This window comes from Arachis ipaensis, chromosome B10 (assembly GCF_059453495.1).
Source record: "Arachis ipaensis isolate K30076 ecotype BB chromosome B10, ASM5945349v1, whole genome shotgun sequence".
NCBI lineage: Eukaryota > Viridiplantae > Streptophyta > Magnoliopsida > Fabales > Fabaceae > Arachis > Arachis ipaensis.
In genome coordinates, this window is record NC_142435.1 from 147,353,620 (window position 1) to 147,373,293 (window position 19,674).

Below are 19,674 nucleotides of genomic sequence, written 5' to 3' on the forward strand. Positions count from 1 at the left end.
CGAAAAAATTCGAGGGACCACATTGGTGTCGGGACTTGAATTTGGAGGACCAGTATAGGTAATTTTGAATTTCATAGACTAAAATGGGTATTTCTCTTTTATAATTAACTTGATACTTAATTAGCCGCCACTATAATAATTAGCCGCCATTATAATAATACTACTACTACTTTAGAGCTAAATTCTTATTGCTTTGATCTGTTGATCTATATATACAACAGTGACACTGAGCTTGAGTACACGCACTATCATAAGAGAGCAGCTGGGGTGTCTTTTGAGTATACACTCACACACTTGTAAAGTGGTCGGTAACATACATTTTTATTTATTTTTTTATTTATTAAGGTATATTTTCAAGTTTTTATAGTGATTACAGAAATATTTATAGATTACATGCAAGGTTAAAATAATTCTGGGATAGATACTAAAAATGTTGTTGTCTACCTAAATCTAATCTAATTTGTCGAAATTGCCAAAAAAATGTGACGAATTGTGTAAATCGTAAGATGTAAAACTTCCTATTGACATTTGTTTTGGCAATTTTGACATGAAAGTCAAACATACTAGAGAATTGACCATTAGAATTTAAAAAAAAAAAAAAAATTTAAGTTTGTTTCTTATTAAGACAAAGATCCTCTCGTTTTGTTTGTTTACTAAATGTATTAAACTTTTGAATGCCACTAAATGATTCAACTTGTGTTGCAAGTTGAGACCTGATGGTTTTTTTAATTTTGTTGTGAAGTTGTGTTGAGAAGAGATGAAGAAAATTCTCATCTTTATGGTGGGTTTATTGCTGTTGAACTGCTGGGTAGCCTTGGCAGATGCAGAGTACTTGAAATATAAAGATCCAAAACAGCCTTTGAATGTTCGAATCAAGGATCTCATAAACAGAATGACTTTGGAGGAGAAGATTGGCCAAATGGTGCAGATTGATCGCACTGTTGCATCAGCTAATGCCATTAACAAGTACTTTATAGGTATTTAAAAAAATAATACCGAAATTTTAGACCGTCATACAATCATGTATTACTAAATCAGTAAAAATAACAAAATTTTAAACTCGTTATTAAAAAGATAGTTTAAATTAAACTTTTAAAAATAAATTTATTGTTATCACTCTAGGGAGTGTGCTAAGTGGGGGAGGAAGTGTTCCAAAGAAGCAGGCTAGTGCAGAGGATTGGATTAAGATGGTGAATGATTTTCAAAAGGGTGCTTTATCAACAAGGCTGGGAATTCCTATGATTTATGGAATTGATGCTGTTCATGGCCATAACAATGTCTACAAAGCAACCATTTTTCCTCACAACATTGGGATGGGAGCTACTAGGTAAAATTATTCTTGTTCTCTTTTACATATAAGATTATTTTAAGTTCAAATCTTAAGAAGAAATATTATATGTTTAATAGGAAATAAGATTTGAAATAAAAACAAAAACATTTTGATAGTCAAACTTACACTTACTATCTACTATGCATGATGCCAAAAAAGGTTTCTAATGTTGCCATTGTGCTTTATAAAGCGTTTACACATTGTTTGGATTGAGGGATTTTGAAAGGAAAGAAAATGGGGGGAAAGAAAATGAATGGAAAAGTAAGTTTTTTGTTGTTTGGATGAGAAGAGAAAATAGGGAGGAAAGAAAAAAATAATGTGGGACCCACTAAATTATTTTCTTTCCATAAATGAGAAGAAAATGGAGAGAAATAAGAGCAATTTGAATAAAATTACACATTTACCCCTTATCATTAATAAATTATAATTTACATATAATATATATAAGGGTATTAATGTAATTTTATGCTATTATGATTTTCTTTCTTCTCACTTTTCTTTTCATCCAAACAAAAGAAAACTTTCTTTCTATTTTCTTTCCATCCATTTTCTCTTAATCCAAACAACATACAAATAACTCTACTTTTCCTTCTATTTTCTTTCCACTCATTTTTTTTCCTCTCATTTTCTTTCCTTCCATTTTCTTTTCTATATCCAAACAAAGCCTTAATCGTTACTATTTTTCAAATTAGAAAGTCCTGTTTTGATTTCGAGTTTATGTAATGTGTTTGGAAAAAATCTCAAAAGAAGAAAAATGAAAAGGTTTGAATATTTTAAAGTAAAGAATATCTTCATATATTTTTAATTTATGAAAACAAAAATATTATCTGTTCATTAAAATTAGTCATTAAAATTATTCACTATGTATATTTTATATTTTAATATATATTTTATACTAATGTCTGATTTTAGTATTTATTTAATATAGTTGTTACGAAAAAATATTAAATTTATAAATTCTTTTGATAATGTGAAAGAAAATTCGAATAATACAACTTTAAGGAGTTTAAAAGTAATATTAACATATTGTTCTTATTGACTTAAGAACAATTTAGAGCGTGTTTGGTTTGCGTTTTTATTTTTTATTTTTGTTTTTAGTATTTCGTATTTTCTGTATTTTATGAAGGAAAAAATAAAAATAGTAAAAATAATAAAATTCTGTTTTCTGTTTTTACTTCTTATTTTCATTTTTTTATAAAATCTAGAAAACAGAAAATACTAAAAATAGAAACAAAAAATAAAAAATATAAATCAAACAAACCATTTAAGGCATTTATGTTTTAAAAAATAAAAATGTTATCTACCTACGAAATTAGTCACTATATATATTTACATACTAAAATTAGTCACTATATATTTGTATATAAATATATATATTATTTAATTTATTTTTAATATATATTTTATATTAGTAGTCAATTTTAGTAGCAAATTTTGGTATACTCAATATTTTAACATGTTTGGGCATATTTCTTCTAAAATATTTGTGGGAACAAGCAGGGACCCAGAACTTGTGAAGAAGATTGGAGAAGCAACTGCACTTGAAGTTAGAGCTACCGGAATTCCATATGTGTTTGCACCGTGCATTGCGGTAATAATAATTCACAATATACAAAATTTGTTGTTATCTCAATAAAATTCTCTTATTATGCCATTTATGTTTGTAAATAAAGGTTTGTAGAGATCCAAGGTGGGGTCGCTGCTATGAAAGTTACAGTGAAGATCCTACACTAGTCCAAGCTATGACAGAGATCATTCCCGGATTGCAAGGTCAAATCCCTGCAAATTCACGCAAGGGTGTTCCCTTTGTTGCTGGAAAGTAAGAATTCATACCAATCATATAATATTTTTAACTTTTTTTTTTTAATATTCAAATAAAAATGTGGAGCATGTTTGTTTGTTTGTTCAGAAAGAATGTAGCAGCTTGTGCTAAACACTATGTTGGAGATGGAGGAACCACAAAAGGAATCAATGAGAACAACACAGTGATAGATAGACATGGATTGCTTAGCATTCACATGCCAGGCTACTATAACTCAATCATCAAGGGAGTGTCTACTGTCATGGTTTCTTTCTCAAGCTGGAATGGAGTTAAGATGCACGCTAACCGTCAACTAGTCACTGGCTTCCTCAAAAACACACTTCGTTTCAGGGTATAATAATAGTTTAATTACTTTGTTGGTCTTTATAGTTTTATCAAATTTTTAATTACGTCTTTATATTTATTTTTTTTTCAATTGAGTTTTTATACTGTTTTAATTTTATAATTAGGTTCTTTTCATGTAAAAAACATTAAAATTAACCGAATATTTTTCTAAAAAAATTATGTAGTCAAAGATCTAATTAGGTTTTTAATTATGGATACTTTAAATTTGGGAGAAATATTTAATTAACTTTAACAATTTTTATACTAAGAATGACCTAATTACAAAGTTAAAAACAGTGTAAGGATCCAATTGAAAAGAAAAAAAAACATATATAGACCTAATTACAAATTTGATGAAACTATAGAGATCAAAAGAATAATTAAACCTATAATAATTAACTTATTGCAAATATTATATTATAAAAAAAGTTTTTAAGTATACCAAGAATACTAGTGTTTTAGTAATTTAGTCGTTGATCTCAATTTGTATATATATATGTTGAGATCAACAAATACAGATTGAGGTCAATGACTAAAACTACTGGAGTACTGTTAGTCCTAATATATTTGAAACTCTTCCTATATTATATTATCATGAGTGTTAAACAGTTTGGTTTGTTGCAGGGTTTTGTTATATCAGATTGGCAGGGAATTGATAGGATTACTTCCCCTCCTCATGCCAACTATACATATTCCATTCTTACTGGAATTACTACTGGAATTGACATGGTAAACATTGACATTTTAAATTCTTTAATTTTATATTGCTCAAGCCATGCTTTCTCATTGGGTGTGGTAATCCTGCAGATAATGGTTCCTTTCAACTACACAGAATTCATAGATGGCCTAACCTCTCTAGTGAAACATAATTTCATACCCACGAGTCGAATTGATGATGCAGTGAGGAGAATTTTAAGGGTTAAGTTCATGATGGGCCTTTTTGAGAATCCACTCGCTGATTACAGCTTAGTCAACCAACTTGGGAGACAGGAGCATAGAGACTTAGCTAGAGAAGCTGTAAGGAGATCATTAGTATTGTTAAAGAATGGTCAATATGCACATAAACCATTGCTTCCTCTTCCTAAGAAGGCTTCAAAAATACTTGTTGCCGGAAGCCATGCTGATAATCTTGGTTATCAGTGTGGTGGTTGGACCATTGATTGGCAAGGACTAAGTGGAAACAATCTTACCACTGGTATATATAACCTTACTTCTCAATTTTGTTATTGTTTTTCAAATGAACATAAAAAATATTGATTTTTTAACATGTATTCTATACTGATGACTGATATGTTGTATTAACATTTCTCTTATTTTATAGGCACAACTATTCTAAGTGCTATTAGAAACACTGTTGATAAAGACACTAAGGTGGTTTACAAGGAGAACCCTGACTTGGAGTATGTGAAGTCCAATGATTTTTCATATGCAATTGTGGTAGTTGGAGAGCATCCATATGCAGAGACATTTGGAGACAGCTTGAACTTGACAATAGCAGATCCTGGTCCACAAACCATAACAAATGTGTGTGGAGGAGTGAAATGTGTTGTTGTAGTAATCTCTGGTCGCCCTGTGGTTATACAGCCATATCTTGACACCATTGAAGCACTTGTTGCTGCATGGCTTCCAGGAACAGAGGGTCAAGGTGTTGCTGATGTCTTGTTTGGTGATTATGGTTTCACTGGCAAGCTTCCAAGAACATGGTTTAAGACAGTTGATCAGTTACCTATGAATGTTGGTGATTCAGATTATGATCCACTTTATCCATTTGGATTTGGCCTTACAACCAAACCCAACAAAGTAGAATAAGAACTTTAATAAGTGTTAGCCAGCCACCATGTACCATTCTTGTGGTTGTGCTTGGTATGTTCGATATCAACCATACTAGATGTACACTAAAATCAGTCATTAAAGTTAGTTATTAAGGTAGAATACACATTAAAAATGAGTTAAACTACACATGTATTTTTGTATACATGGTTGCTAATTTTAATGGTTGATTTTGGTATGGAAATAACATTTTTTTATAAGGTATAACCAAGTTATGCTTTTGGCAATTGTTAGGTTTGAAGCCTTTACGTCTGTAAACCAATTTTTAATTTCATAAAAGAAATTAATAAAAAGATAAAAAAAATTGATGTTGATTTTTATATCTATTTCTTTCTCACTTAGAAGACATGATATAGTATTAGTTAATACTTAGATACTAAACTTTATCATGTGTTTGGTCTTACATATGCATGCATTATCTTCAGCTCTACAGGTCAGAGATAGTAAAATAGATCCATAATTCTCACTTAAGAATTCATTCTTTGTGCTAGGATTGGCTTGAAACGCTCCAAATTGATGGAATAGAATGTAATTCTTGAGTCTTGTAGAACACTAATTTTGTGTTAGGCTTGGTGTATGAAAATATAAACAGCTTTATATTTGATAAATAAAAGGAGGGACTGACTCACATAACGTCTTTTTTTTAAAATATTTTTTAGTAATTAAGATTTAATATATATATAATTAATTAAACCATAATTAATATATATAATAGGAGTATTTTAATCAAATATAATTGATTAAACTATGATATATATATATATATATATATATATATATATATATATATATATATATATATATATATATATAATAGAAGTATTTTAGTCAATTTTTATAATAGGGTTATTATAGTTATTTTTTATAAAAAAAAATATTAATTTAGATCGGTTCAAGATTTTTTATATATATTAAATTTTTTATTACTAAAAAATAACACGGTTTAATCGATTATATGTATTACATTTTAATTACTAAAAAATATCTTAAAAAAAAAGACGTTTTAAACATCTTTATTTTTAGTTTTAAAAAATTAAGAATGTTTTTAAAATCATCTACGAAGATATTTTTTATAACTAATTATGTTTTTAAAAGTAAAAAAAAACAGATAATTTAAATTAAATTTAAATTAAATTAAAAGGTAAAGATAATTTTATTTTTTTTAAATATTAAGATAATTTTATTTTTTTAAAATATTAGAGAAAAAAAAACAGAAGTTTAAATTTGTGCTGTTTGAGTCACCCAAAAAAAAAAAAATTTGTGCTGTTTAAATAAATTTAAATTAAATTAAAAGGTAATGATCATTTTTTTTTTTAAAATATTAGAGAAAAAAAAACAGAAGTTTAAATTTGTGCTGTTTAAATTAGATTTCATTGAATTTAAATACTTATATCCGTATCCTTAATCACGCTGATTCTATCTTATCTGTAATTTTTTTTATTTACTAAGCAAATTTAACAACAAATCAAATTTAATTTTAAAATTAACCCAATACTAACTCTCTATATATTAAGCCTGAACATTAATCTGATTCAATTGTGAAATTATAGCCGAGAGGTGAAGAAGAGAAGAAAGAAACAATGGCGAAATTTCTAAATCTTTTGGTGGGGCTTATGCTTTTGACATGTTGTGTGTCAATAACAGGGGCAGAGTATTTGAAATACAAAGATCCAAAACAGCCATTAAATATTAGAATCAAGGATCTTATGAAAAGGATGACTTTGGAAGAGAAAATTGGCCAAATGGTGCAGATCGAACGCACTGTTGCTTCTGCTGATGTCATCAAGAACTATTTCATTGGTAAGATTTAACGTTTGAGTTTATTCATAAAACAAAGAGATACTTTTTTTGTAAGGTGGAAACTCAGGTACAGTCGACTTCACGTGAAGTTGATACCTGAAAATCGTTAGATGATTTGATTGATCTGACTAAATTTTCATCTAACGATTCTCAGGTGTCAACTTCACGTGAAGTCAACTTCACCTGAGTTTTCACCTTTTTGTAATTATTCTTTTGGCCATATAAAAAATAAGATTAAAATCTATGTATAGTTGTTTTTTATTTAGTCAAATCCGTTGAATCATCTAACAGTGGTTCTTGTCTATCAACTTTATACAAAGATAACTGTATATGAATTTTTACAGGGAGTGTGTTGAGTGGAGGTGGAAGTGTTCCAAAAGTCAATGCAACTGCTGAGGATTGGGTTGACATGGTGAATGAACTTCAAAAGGGTGCTTTATCAACAAGGCTGGGAATTCCATTAATTTATGGAATTGATGCTGTTCATGGCCATAACAATGTTTATAAAGCAACGATTTTTCCTCATAATGTTGGGCTAGGAGCTACTAGGTATATATATATATATATCCCAATATGTATTTGTATGAATTATTATATAATGAAAAGTATTTTAAAAAATATTTCTGAACAACACAGGGACCCAGCACTTGTGAGGAAGATTGGGGAAGCAACTGCTCTTGAAGTTAGAGCTACCGGGATTCCATATGCGTTCGCACCTTGCATTGCGGTAACACATTAAAATAAAAAAAAATATTATATAAATTGATATGTTTGACCGAATATGTTTGACTAAATTATCTGACGGTTTATAATTTATGTAAGTTTTGTGGATTTTGTTTGTATTAGGTGTGTAGGGATCCAAGGTGGGGAAGGTGTTATGAAAGTTATAGCGAAGATCATAGGATAGTCCAAGCTATGACAGAGATCATCCCTGGATTGCAGGGTGAAATCCCTGCAAACTCTCCCAAGGGTGTTCCCTATGTTGCTCCTGGAAAGTATGAATTTTTATGCATCTTCTTGCTTGCTTAATTTTACTACTGACAGGTGAAAACTCGTGTGCAGTTAATTTCATGTAGCTGAAAGTTGTTGAAAGTCGTTAAATGGTTTGACAGATTTGACTAAATTGTTATCATTTAACGGCTCTCAGTTATCTAACTTCACATGAAGTTAAGTACATGAGTTTCCACGGTCTAAAAAAATATAAAAACCTTGTAAAATTTTTATTCTTTTTTGGGGACAGAACAAAAGTTGCAGCTTGTGCTAAACACTTTGTTGGTGATGGAGGAACCACAAAAGGGATCAATGAGAACAACACAGTGATAGATAGACATGGATTGCTTAGCATTCACATGCCAGCCTATGATAACTCAATTATTAAGGGTGTTGCAACTGTCATGGTCTCTTACTCAAGCCTCAATGGAGTTAAGATGCATGCTAACCGTGATTTAGTCACTGGTTTCCTCAAGAAGACACTTCGTTTCAGGGTACCATAATTTTTATATATCCATAATTTTTTATGTCCATGATTGAGTCCTAAAATTCGTAGTTTATTTAATTTTTTGTTTGCAGGGTTTTGTGATATCTGATTATCAAGGCATTGATAGGATTACTTACCCTCCTCATGCTAACTACACATATTCTGTTCTAGCTGGAGTAAATGCTGGAATTGACATGGTAATTATAAATTTCAATTGTTTCATTTTGATATACTAATGAAAGCACATAAAAATCGAACATTTTCGAAGAATTTTAGCATCAAATTGATTTTTCAAACTATGAAAATGACGAGAAAATAAGTGACTCTTAAAATGACTTTAAGGTCACTAATGTAATTATCAGATTTATTTTTTTGAGTTAGACCTGTTTTTATTTTTGAACATGTCATTATTTATCTCATAATTCTTTTTCATGCATGGTGCAGGTCATGATTCCATTTACTTACAAAGAATTCATAGATGACTTAACTTCTTTGGTGAAAAATAATTTTGTACCCATGAGTAGAATTAACGATGCAGTGGAGAGAATTTTAAGGGTTAAGTTTGTGATGGGTCTTTTTGAGAATCCACTTGCTGATTACAGCCTCGTCAACCAGATTGGAACTCAGGTTCGTTAATTAATGGTTTAATTACTCTATCAGTCTCTATAGTTTTACTAAATTTTCAATTAGGTTCTTATACTTTTTTTCGATTGAGTCCCTATACCATATTAGATTTTGTAATTAAGTTACTACGGTGACGGAATATTCTATTAAACAAAACAAATATGCCTAACACTTGACTAAATATTCTGTATAGTTAAATAGAATATTCAGTAAATTTCAACGTTTCTGTCACGGTAAGGATTTAGTTATAAAATCTGATATAATATAGGAACCAATTAAAAAGAAATAAAATATAGAGATCTAATTGAAAATTCGATAAAAATTACAGGAACTTACAGAATAATTAAACCTTAATCAATCACTTATGTATATAATTTTTCTTTTACCAATGCATTTTTTTCTTCTTACAAATAGTTAAGCCGTCTTTTTATTTGCACATAATAAACTGACAGGAGCATAGAGAATTGGCTAGGGAAGCTGTGAGAAAATCTCTGGTGCTGTTGAAGAATGGTGAAAATGGTGATGAACCATTGATTCCTCTTCCTAAGAAAGCATCAAAGATTCTTGTTGCTGGAAGCCACGCTGATAATCTTGGCTTTCAATGTGGTGGTTGGACCATTACTTGGCAAGGACAAGGTGGCAACAACATTACTAAAGGTACAAAAAGTTCATTGTTTCTATTCAAATTATAATCTTTACTTTTTTTAAAAATTATTAATTTGGTGAAGCAATTTTGTCTTAGAATAAATCAATAATAGTATTCAATATAATTCTTTTAATTTTTTATGATCTTATATCTTTCAAATTACTCAAAATGTAATAAAAAATTGCTATATACACATAAAAATATTAGCTGTCAAATCAGTCGTTATATATTTGTGTATAATTGCGTGATATTTTATATTGTTTGCAGGTACAACAATTCTTAGTGCTATTAAAAACAGTGTTGACAAAGACACAAAGGTAGTTCACAAGGAGAACCCAGATCTAGAGTATGTGAAGTCAAATAATTTCTCATATGCCATTGTTGTGGTTGGAGAGGAGCCATATGCAGAAACAAAGGGTGACAGCAAGAACTTAACAATCTCTCACAATGGATATGACACTATAAAGAATGTGTGTGGAGGAATCAAATGTGTTGTTGTAGTAATCTCTGGTCGCCCATTGGTTATGCAACCATATCTTGACACCATTGATGCACTTGTTGCTGCATGGCTTCCAGGAACAGAGGGACAAGGTGTTGCTGATGTTCTGTTTGGTGATTATGGTTTCACTGGCAAGCTTTCAAGAACATGGTTCAAGACTGTTGATCAGTTACCTATGAATGTTGGTGATTCTCATTATGATCCTCTCTTCCCCTTTGGATTTGGCCTCACTACCAAACCTGTTAATTAAACTCAATTATTAGTTCTAGTACCCTTTGTTAAGGTTTTTATATTATTTTAGAAGGTTACTATTACTGATATGTTATAAGGTTTTTATATTTGCTACATATTTTAGAACTAAATTTTGAAGTAAATTACTAAATTCAAACCGATATTTATTAAGGTTTTTATATTATTTTAGAAGGTTATTATTACTGATATGTTCAGTGGCGGATTCAGAAATCTTATAAAGAGGGGCCAGAAATAAAAAAAAAATTAAATATGCTATATTAAAACTAAAAGTTTTAATAAAAAAATAATTGTATATTTTAATATTATTTTAAACTAAAATTAATTTTAAAAAATAATTTATATCAAAGTTTTTTTTCATCAAATTTTAATTTTTATCTTTATTATAAAAGATATAACATAAATAATATAAATTTGTTTCTCTAATACTTTTAATGTATGTATTTAAAATAAATTAATGAATATAATATATAAGATATATTCATATTAATAAATAATTTACTTAATATATTTTGATTTTAATATTATAATAAATAAAATTTAATCTAATTTATTTTTATGTATATATTTTTTTATTACATTTAATTAGAAATTATTATAAAAACTAAAATATTTTTATATAATAATAGATAGAAGAATTATAATAAAAATTAAATTTTTATTCTTATTATAAAAGATATAACATAAATAATATAAATTTATTTTTCTAATATTTTTAATATATGTATTTAAAATAAATTAATGAATATAATATATAGGATATATTTATATTAATAAATAATTCACTTAATATATTTTGATTTTAATATTATACAAAATAAAATTTAATCTAATTTATTTTTATGTATATATTTTTTTATTACATTCAATTAAAAACTATTATAAAAATCAAATTATTTTTATATAATAATAGATAAAAAAATTATAAAAAATAATTGAAAAAACAAAAGAAAAATCAAAGTATTTTTATATAATAATAGATAGAAAAATTATAAAAAAAATAATTGAAAGAACAAAAGAAAATAAATTTTAAATGCATGACATGAGATTTGAATCCATGTTTTGAAGTATATAATGCCTCTCTTTAACCATCAAACTAAAAAGTATATTTATCAAAACTTTTAAACATTATATTTAATGTATTTTAAGTTTTGAAAATTTAGGGGGAGCATGGCCATGCTGGTCTCCCCTAAATCTGCCTCTGGATATGTTATAAGGTTTTTATATTTGCTACATATTTTAGAACTAAATTTTGAAGTAAATTCAAACCGATATGGTTAAATTGCAATTTGCAAAACTACTAATCATTAAAATCAAGTAAATAATAACATACACCACTACTTTAAAAATATTGAAATGTAAAATTTGAATTAATTCCCATATCATTTTCCCTTCCTTCTTGAATTTGTGAGCTAACATTGCCAAATTCATCTCAATAATTGATTACGAAATCGTCCTAGTCTTTTTCAAGTTTCTTCAAATTAAAAAGTTTTATTAGATTTTAATTTAACTACCTTTTATCCTTAATAAGTTATTTTTGTTCGAGCTATTTATATTTGTTTAAAGCATTTTATATTTTATAAATTGCTAACTTGCCTTTATTGTATTGCCTGTTAAATTAATATTCATATACTTTTTTATATGCTGTATAAATTTTATGAGTTCAACCATTGTATAATGTATATTCAGAAAAATACTAAACAAGATGAAAAAGAATTTTATTAATAATATTTACTCCGGTAAATGGGAAATTTACTTTCTAACATTTTCCTCCCTAAAATTTTATTGGCTGATGAGTAGGGACGGAAATCTAATCAAATAGTTATAAAGATGTTTAAAAATAAAGCATTGATTTATGTGTGTAAATAAGATTATTATAAATTAAATTACTTATTACTTCTAGCAGGTCTTCATATTTTCCTTTAATTTGATTTTATTAAAAAAGTCTTCAATTTTTCTAGAAATGAGACAAAGAAAACTAGTGTGCCAACAATGATGTACGTATGAAATGAAATATGAGTAGTACCTTACTACCTTTTATTGCCACAGAATAGCAGATGCGTCACCTCACATTATTGGGCAAATAGGTCATGACTTTTTGCTTTGCGAATATTTTTGTTTTTAACTATTGAAAAATATTTTTAAGTTTCTAATCTTCATAAAATTTGGACGGATCAGTCTCTGACGGAGGCATTTGGATGGAAAGATTGATCCATCCAAGTTTTATGAAGGTCAAAAACTTAAAAATATTTTTCAATGGTTAGAGAGAAAAATATCCACAAAAAAAAAGTCAGACACCTATTTACCCTTTTCTCAAAACTTAAATACTCATGCCCAAATTTGGCAAAGTACCTACCACAGGCCCACAGCTTCAACATCGAAGTTGAAACAAGGCAAGGCACTCCATATATATATAACTAAAGTTTTTAACGAGTTAAAATATCTTAACTCATTAAAATTTACAAACACCAAAGTAACTCATATTTATGATGATCACTCGAATTAAAATTTTTATATGAAAATTATAAATAAAAATCGTTAAATAATTTAATATATTTTACGATCTTTAATTATATATCTTCACATAAAAATATTTTCACCGGAATAGCCACATGCGTCTGTCTATATGTCCTCGTAGAAGAACTTCTCAAATGGTTGAAGATGAGGAGTCTGCAAGCGAATGACAACGGAAAGAGTCCCATCTCCGGTGGGAGCTGGCATGATAAACGCCCTGCCGTCTCCGACGACCTCACAGGGTCCCATATACAGCGGCCTTCCCCATCCAAAATCAGGTCCATAGGTAGGCATGTTACTCATCCAACTCCAAATGTTGAGGTTTGGATTCCCAAGAAATGGTGGTTCACTGTTAAGCTTTGGCCTCAGCCACCCTACATGGTCCTGCCTCCCAATGAACTCAAAGGCTGATCTCAGGTACTCATCTGTTAGCAACTCGATCGCTTCTCTTATCTTTTGCGCACCATATCTTAGTGGCTTTGAAGCAATTTCCCCGCTGAGGCATGTGGGGGTCACAGTTGGGTGCGTCGCGTTCCCGAAATAGTTTAGAGGGAGAGGTGGCTTTAGCCTGTTTCGGACGCCGGCGACAGTGAGGACCACCGTGGGTTGGTTGTGATCCACGTGGCGTGCCTTGCATGCACACCTCCAGATATGAGCGGCAATGCTTTCATACCTGCTCCGATTCCAAATACACCAAGCTTAATATTTCTTCTTTGAATCAATTAAATTTCTTTTTTTTTTTCATTCATAATAAAAAATACTTACAATAAAATCAGTGACTCAAATTAATTACTAATATATTTATTATATATTATTAATTTTATAACTAAAATAATTATATGTCACTCTTTTATTATAATTAAAATTATTTATTTTTGAATTAAAATATATAATATGACATTCTCTAATCACATTAAAATTAAATTAAAGTTAAAATTAAAATATAGCTATATTATATATTACTAACTAATTTAATAATCAAAATGTGTCATATAACGCTCTTTTATTAAAATTGACAAAAAATATTTTCTTCCAAAATTAATAAATTCTCTTCTACATTCTCTTATTTGCCTCTCTCTCTCTTTCTATTTCTTTATATCCTTTCCACTTTATATAATTTATATTTTATAGTAATTTCACAAATCAAAATGTATCACAAAATATTTTTCATTACAATTAAAATAAAAATTTTTCTTTCAAAATTAACAAACTCCTTCTCTTATTCTTTTTCTTTATCTTTCTCTCTCTTTTCTCTCATTCTCTATTTTTCTCTGCCTTTTAATTCTACAAAAAAAAAAATTAATAAAATAACATAATTCAAATAAAAAATATTATTATATACATTTTTTTTGTTTAATTTTAAATTTTTACCGCTTATCTTTTTAATTTATATTTTTTTTTCTTTTCCTTCGAATATTTATTACATATAATTTGAAAAAAATACTAATATTGTAATTAAAAGTTAGAATCAAAATTCAATTGTTTAAAAAAAATTGAATTAATTTTATAATTATCAATATAAATTTTTTTATACTAATATCTAATTATATTTTTATACCCATTGAGAAAAAAATATTATTTAAAAAAAATGCATAAAATTAATTATTTATATTTATGTAATAGTAACATCTAATCAAATGTAAAGTATAAACATTAAATTATTTTAAATTTTAGATAACGAATGCTAAAATTAATTATTAGTAAAAAAATTACACTATTTCACATGAAAATAATAATTAAATATCTTATTATTTGATTTTTTTTATCCACAAGCATCCTGGTCTTCTTAGTTGACGAGAACTTTTGTCCCCTACGACCTTTTTATAAAAGTAATTTAATTCTATAAATCTTTGAATTCTTGCCATAATCTATAATATCAGGATAAATTAGCGTAATTTTACAAGATTTATATTTTTGTAATGTTATTACAGATAAAAATACTAGTTTATGTATAATTATATAAATACATGTGTAATTTAATTTATTTTAAATGTGTATTTATATTTTAACATATATTTTATAATTTATACTGATAGCTAATTATTTTAGTGTACACGTAACATAATCGATTAATAATAAATGAATAACAACTAATAAGTCAAGTCATCACTGGCCAATGAGTAATAGCTCAAATGGCATAGTCTCCCCATTCTCAATTAAGAGGTTGCGGGTTCGAGTCTCCTATCTTTGGTAAAAAAAAAAGTCAAGTCATCACTGTTTTCAACTGCACTATTACACCAAAAGTCAAGTCATCACTGTTTTCAACTGCACTGTTACATTTACAAATCAGATCGGATATCGAATATATCCGCAAAACACAAAATATTTTTAAAACTTGTTTCAAATCAGATCGGATATCGAATATATCCGCAAAACACAAAATATTTTTAAAACTTGTTTTTATTAAAAAAATATCAATAAAATTATTTTTTCTATTCTTTTAACTATGTTTACTTTTAAAATAATATTAAATATATTTTTTTAAATAATAAATTAAAATAATATAATATATATAATAATTATTAGTCGAAATAAAATACCAAAAAATATTTATTTTTTTATTTTTTTATTTTTACGGATACGTGGATGGATACGTGGATATACGCATTGGATACGCGGATATCCGAATGCAATTTTATTATTGTATCCGATCTATATCCGTAATTTTTGGATAGGATTAGAATAAATACTGTGGATATGCAGATTGGATATGATCTATAAATATTCCTATCAAAATTAATCAATATTAAATATATGTTAAAATATAAATATATATTAAAAATAAATTAAATGATATATATAATATAGATAAATATATTAATAATTTATTTTAGTGGATAATTTTGTTGGAGGAATAACATTTTTGTTTTCAACCTCGCCAACTACATTTTGTGAGTACGTAAACGTACCTGCTGTAGGGTCGATGGTGATTCTGCGGCGTAACTGGCTCCTCGTAACCAAATTCCAAGCATCCGTCGTCATTGGCTTTCTTCCTCAGCTTTTCTACCATCTCCCTTGTGAGCTTCAGAATTGCAAGATCTGTTTCCTTCTTGCTCTCCTCACTGACGTCAGAGCTACCAATTATCAGCGGAAGTGGCTTGAATTCACGGTGCACAAAACGCGGTCCGATAAACTCAGATTTTAGAATCACCATTTTATCAAGAATTGGCTTCTCATCTTCTCCCAAAGTGCCACCTCGAGCAAGCTTAGCCCAAGCGTCAACGAAGACAGTGCCAGAGATTCCATCCACAACGACATTGGAAACTCCAAACCCAACACACAGGCCACCACACGCGAATCTCGTCACCTGCACCAGAACAAGAGGAATGTTTTCCACAGGCTCACGGTAATCAACCGTCGGCAGAAGCGGCCTCAAGGCGGCCCTGGGCACGAAATCACCGTAGTCTTGCAATGTTTTCAGGGACTCCGCTTCGAACAGCATTACACCCTCCCCGTTACAGTCAATTTCCATTCTTCCGCCTTCAATCATGCGAAGGCGGCCGGCGAGAGGGTAGTAAAGAATCAAGATGTTGCCAAGGGAGTGTTTGATTGTGTCAATGATATTGTAGTGGTTGTGATCGTGATTTGCACGGTAAATGTAAATTGTGAGTGCATGAGTATGAGCATTGATTTGCTCACTCTCAGAGAGCAACAAAGTGCCATTTGGGGTAGCTTCGGTAGGAATTACAGTGTGGATACATTTGATTCTAACCATTTTTGGCTTTGTATGTTCAATATTAGTATGTGTATGTGTATGTAAGTTCAAAATGTGATACTCCTTATATACAATATCAGAAATTCTATTGCAGCATTTCTTAATCATTTTTATAGCATTTTTATTCTTTTAATTTTTAATTTATTAGTAATTTATTATTTAATTATTTTTATGAAAAATTATTTTTTGTATTATCTTAAAGAAGAGACCAATATAACAATTTAAAAAATAACGTAAAAATAATATTTTAAATATAAAATATATGTCTAAAATAAATAAATCAGATAAAATAGAAGTACTTATGAGAAATAAAAAATTATTTTTATCTGTTTTATTTATTTTAGACATGTATTTCATATTTATATCTTAAATATCTATACAATTTATTTTTGTATTTAAAAAATTTTAATATTAACTATTTTTTATTTAAAATATTATTTTTACATTATTTTTTTAAACTGTTATATTGGTCTTTTCTTTAAAATAATACAAAAAATAATTTCTCATGAAAATAATTTGTTTAATCATTAATTAAATAATAAAATATTAATAAATTAAAAATTAAAAGAATAAAAATACTATAAAAAAATACTAGTAAGAAAGTTAAATTTTAAATTTGTGTTATTAATTTTAACAATTTATTTATTTTTTTTAAATAATTTATGTATGCTAAAAGATATGTTTACTTGTTTAGAGTACAAATTTTATTATTATATTTGTATATTTCTAATTTTAATTATATTTTTAAATACTCTGAATAGATTTATTTTATGAGTCCCGCTAGGGAGCTAATGGAGTATTTGTATAATGTGTACAATGGGCTATTTATTTGGCCCAATATGAGTTAAAAAATAAACATCCAGGTAGAATACTACTACTACTAATTTCTCAAACACAATACACTCATACTATCCAGAATAACTAAATAACCATCCGGATACCAATAAATATCTGATATCCTATTGAATCAAACATCCCTATAGATACTCCATTAGCTCCCTGTACTTTCTCTTATTATATTATGTTATATTTTACATATGAATATATGTTCTATCATATAATTAAATAAAGATATGTTTTTTTAATAAAAAAATTTAATAACCCAACTAACCATTAATTATATTGGTAAAGATCAGTAATCCACGGCAAAAAGAGGGATCGAGTGAGAGGACAGGGGATAGTGATGTCGTCGGCACTGGCTATATTGGGAAGGACCGCAAAATTACGGACGACAGAAATTCAACGACGTCGTTAAGAAATAATGCACTGAAAAAAAGAAATTGCGTGAGAGGACAGTAGATGACTACTGGTACTTCTTGTGACGACGGCGAATCGAAGCAACGTATTGAAGAAAAATTGAGTTTTGATATTTTAAAAATTATATCATTACCCATCTTAAATAATAAGATAATATGACCAATTAAAATACGACATATCATAAAAAATAACTTACAATATTATTTTAGAAGAATTGGATAGAGTTCACCTTATTTTTATATTACTCATTATATATACTACTTTTATTTTTATATTTCATGTACACTTTTTCTTTTCTAGGAATGACCATGTGGAAAGATTTGATATGCTTACCGGTTTTTGGATTTGCAAGTTTAGCATGCATTTACTCAAACACGATGGTAAAGTTTTTTTTTTTTTTTGTTAAATTAAAAATTATGTTCTTAGCTTGTATAAATTCACTTAAGTTTGTCAAATTAAAAATTTAAAGAATGAACAAAAAAGTCTAGAAATCAAATTTTGTTCTGATATTCAGTATTATATTTATTGGTTCTGGTACTAAAATTTTTGTCTTTGTCTCTAAAATTTCAGTATTTCAGTACTTTCAAAAAGTGGAGACTGAAACTTTAATAACATTTTATACCTAAAATACCCTAATTTCAATTAATTAATTCCAATTTTACTCTTTGTGCAAATTAAATTAGAGTTTCATTCTTGTTTCAATTTCTGTCTCACATGTTACATCAAACAGAATATTGAAATTTATTTCAATCTCTGTCTCTCAGTCTCAGTCTTTCTGTCTTTGTCTCTCCACCAAACGCTACCTTATATATATAGTTATCTAAATATTTTTACAAATTTAAAATTTGGATCAAATGTACAAATTATTTGTTAAATACAAGAGTCATTTTTCACTTCTAAAAATATAATTTTTTATTATTTTGTCATAGTTTTAGATATTTATTTATTGTTACGTTATTTTTATTAACAGTATATGTTTTCAGATATATAATTTTTTAATAACTTACATATTCCTTTCTGCTTAGGGCCTTATGAAATTTCTTATTTGAAAATATTCTGCTAAAAAATTATGGGTAAAAAAAATTAAATAATTATATGAAGAATTAAAATATTAAATTTACAAGTCTTTGAAAAATTACAATGTCTAATATGATTTACTTTTTTGTCAGAATTTATAAACTTTTGTATAATTTTTTAAAAAAATATTCAATATATTTTTTAATAAAGACTTAAATTTGTTTTTTCAAAATTCACGTGATATTTATTTTATTTAATAATCTATAAACTCATTACAAAATTATTCTTTTCAAAAAATTAATTATCTTATTATTTTAAATAGATATATAAAAAAGTATACACTAATGCAATGTGTATTAAAAATTGGTATGGGTAATATTTCTTTTGAATTATTGTACGAGTGAGGTGGTCCAATCCCCACAATATATTGAACATTGCGAGCCACAATCAATTATTTATTCAGTTTTGATAGATAGATCATAATTTTTATAAATAATATGAATAATAAATTTTAAAATTAGTCTAATAAAATAAAAATATATTATATCCCTATAAAAATCATAAGAAGAA

At 27.7% G+C, this 19,674-nt stretch overlaps 3 protein-coding genes across 3 annotated transcripts; 2 read left to right on the forward strand and 1 right to left on the reverse strand.

The window, feature by feature from the left end:
- Positions 1-258: 258 nt before the first annotated feature.
- LOC148582046 (uncharacterized) lies at positions 259-5,395 on the forward strand. The gene is made up of 9 exons (XM_088499494.1): positions 259-304; positions 743-977; positions 1,123-1,327; positions 2,831-2,921; positions 3,004-3,149; positions 3,240-3,483; positions 4,101-4,205; positions 4,284-4,671; positions 4,798-5,395. The coding sequence occupies exons 2-9, from the start codon at positions 758-760 to the stop codon at positions 5,283-5,285; spliced, it is 1,887 nt and encodes a 628-aa protein (XP_088355620.1). The 5' UTR covers positions 259-304; positions 743-757; the 3' UTR covers positions 5,286-5,395.
- Positions 5,396-6,721: 1,326 nt separating this feature from the next.
- On the forward strand, positions 6,722-10,693 carry LOC107622685 (uncharacterized). Its single transcript, XM_016324666.3, has 9 exons — positions 6,722-7,106; positions 7,451-7,655; positions 7,743-7,833; positions 7,953-8,101; positions 8,347-8,590; positions 8,676-8,780; positions 9,028-9,210; positions 9,660-9,864; positions 10,121-10,693. The coding sequence occupies exons 1-9, from the start codon at positions 6,887-6,889 to the stop codon at positions 10,600-10,602; spliced, it is 1,884 nt and encodes a 627-aa protein (XP_016180152.1). The 5' UTR covers positions 6,722-6,886; the 3' UTR covers positions 10,603-10,693.
- A 2,428-nt stretch (positions 10,694-13,121) lies between these two features.
- On the reverse strand, positions 13,122-16,846 carry LOC107624423 (hydroxycinnamoyl-CoA:piscidic acid hydroxycinnamoyltransferase). Its single transcript, XM_016326917.3, has 2 exons — positions 16,025-16,846; positions 13,122-13,788 (listed from the first exon to the last, which is right to left on the reverse strand). The coding sequence occupies exons 1-2, from the start codon at positions 16,828-16,830 to the stop codon at positions 13,224-13,226; spliced, it is 1,371 nt and encodes a 456-aa protein (XP_016182403.1). The 5' UTR covers positions 16,831-16,846; the 3' UTR covers positions 13,122-13,223.
- Between the last annotated feature and the right edge of the window lie 2,828 nt (positions 16,847-19,674).

Coding starts and splice junctions, on each gene's coding strand:
- LOC107622685 (XM_016324666.3), top strand. CDS start 6,887: ATGGCGAAATTTCTAAATCTTTTGGTGGGGCTTATGCTTTTGACATGT. Junction 7,834..7,952: donor CGTTCGCACCTTGCATTGCG/GTAACACATTAA, acceptor TGTTTGTATTAG/GTGTGTAGGGATCCAAGGTG. Junction 8,102..8,346: donor CCCTATGTTGCTCCTGGAAA/GTATGAATTTTT, acceptor TTTTGGGGACAG/AACAAAAGTTGCAGCTTGTG.
- LOC148582046 (XM_088499494.1), top strand. CDS start 758: ATGAAGAAAATTCTCATCTTTATGGTGGGTTTATTGCTGTTGAACTGC. Junction 1,328..2,830: donor ATTGGGATGGGAGCTACTAG/GTAAAATTATTC, acceptor GGGAACAAGCAG/GGACCCAGAACTTGTGAAGA. Junction 2,922..3,003: donor TGTTTGCACCGTGCATTGCG/GTAATAATAATT, acceptor TTGTAAATAAAG/GTTTGTAGAGATCCAAGGTG.
- LOC107624423 (XM_016326917.3), bottom strand. CDS start 16,830: ATGGTTAGAATCAAATGTATCCACACTGTAATTCCTACCGAAGCTACC. Junction 13,789..16,024: donor CACCATCGACCCTACAGCAG/GTACGTTTACGT, acceptor GAATCGGAGCAG/GTATGAAAGCATTGCCGCTC.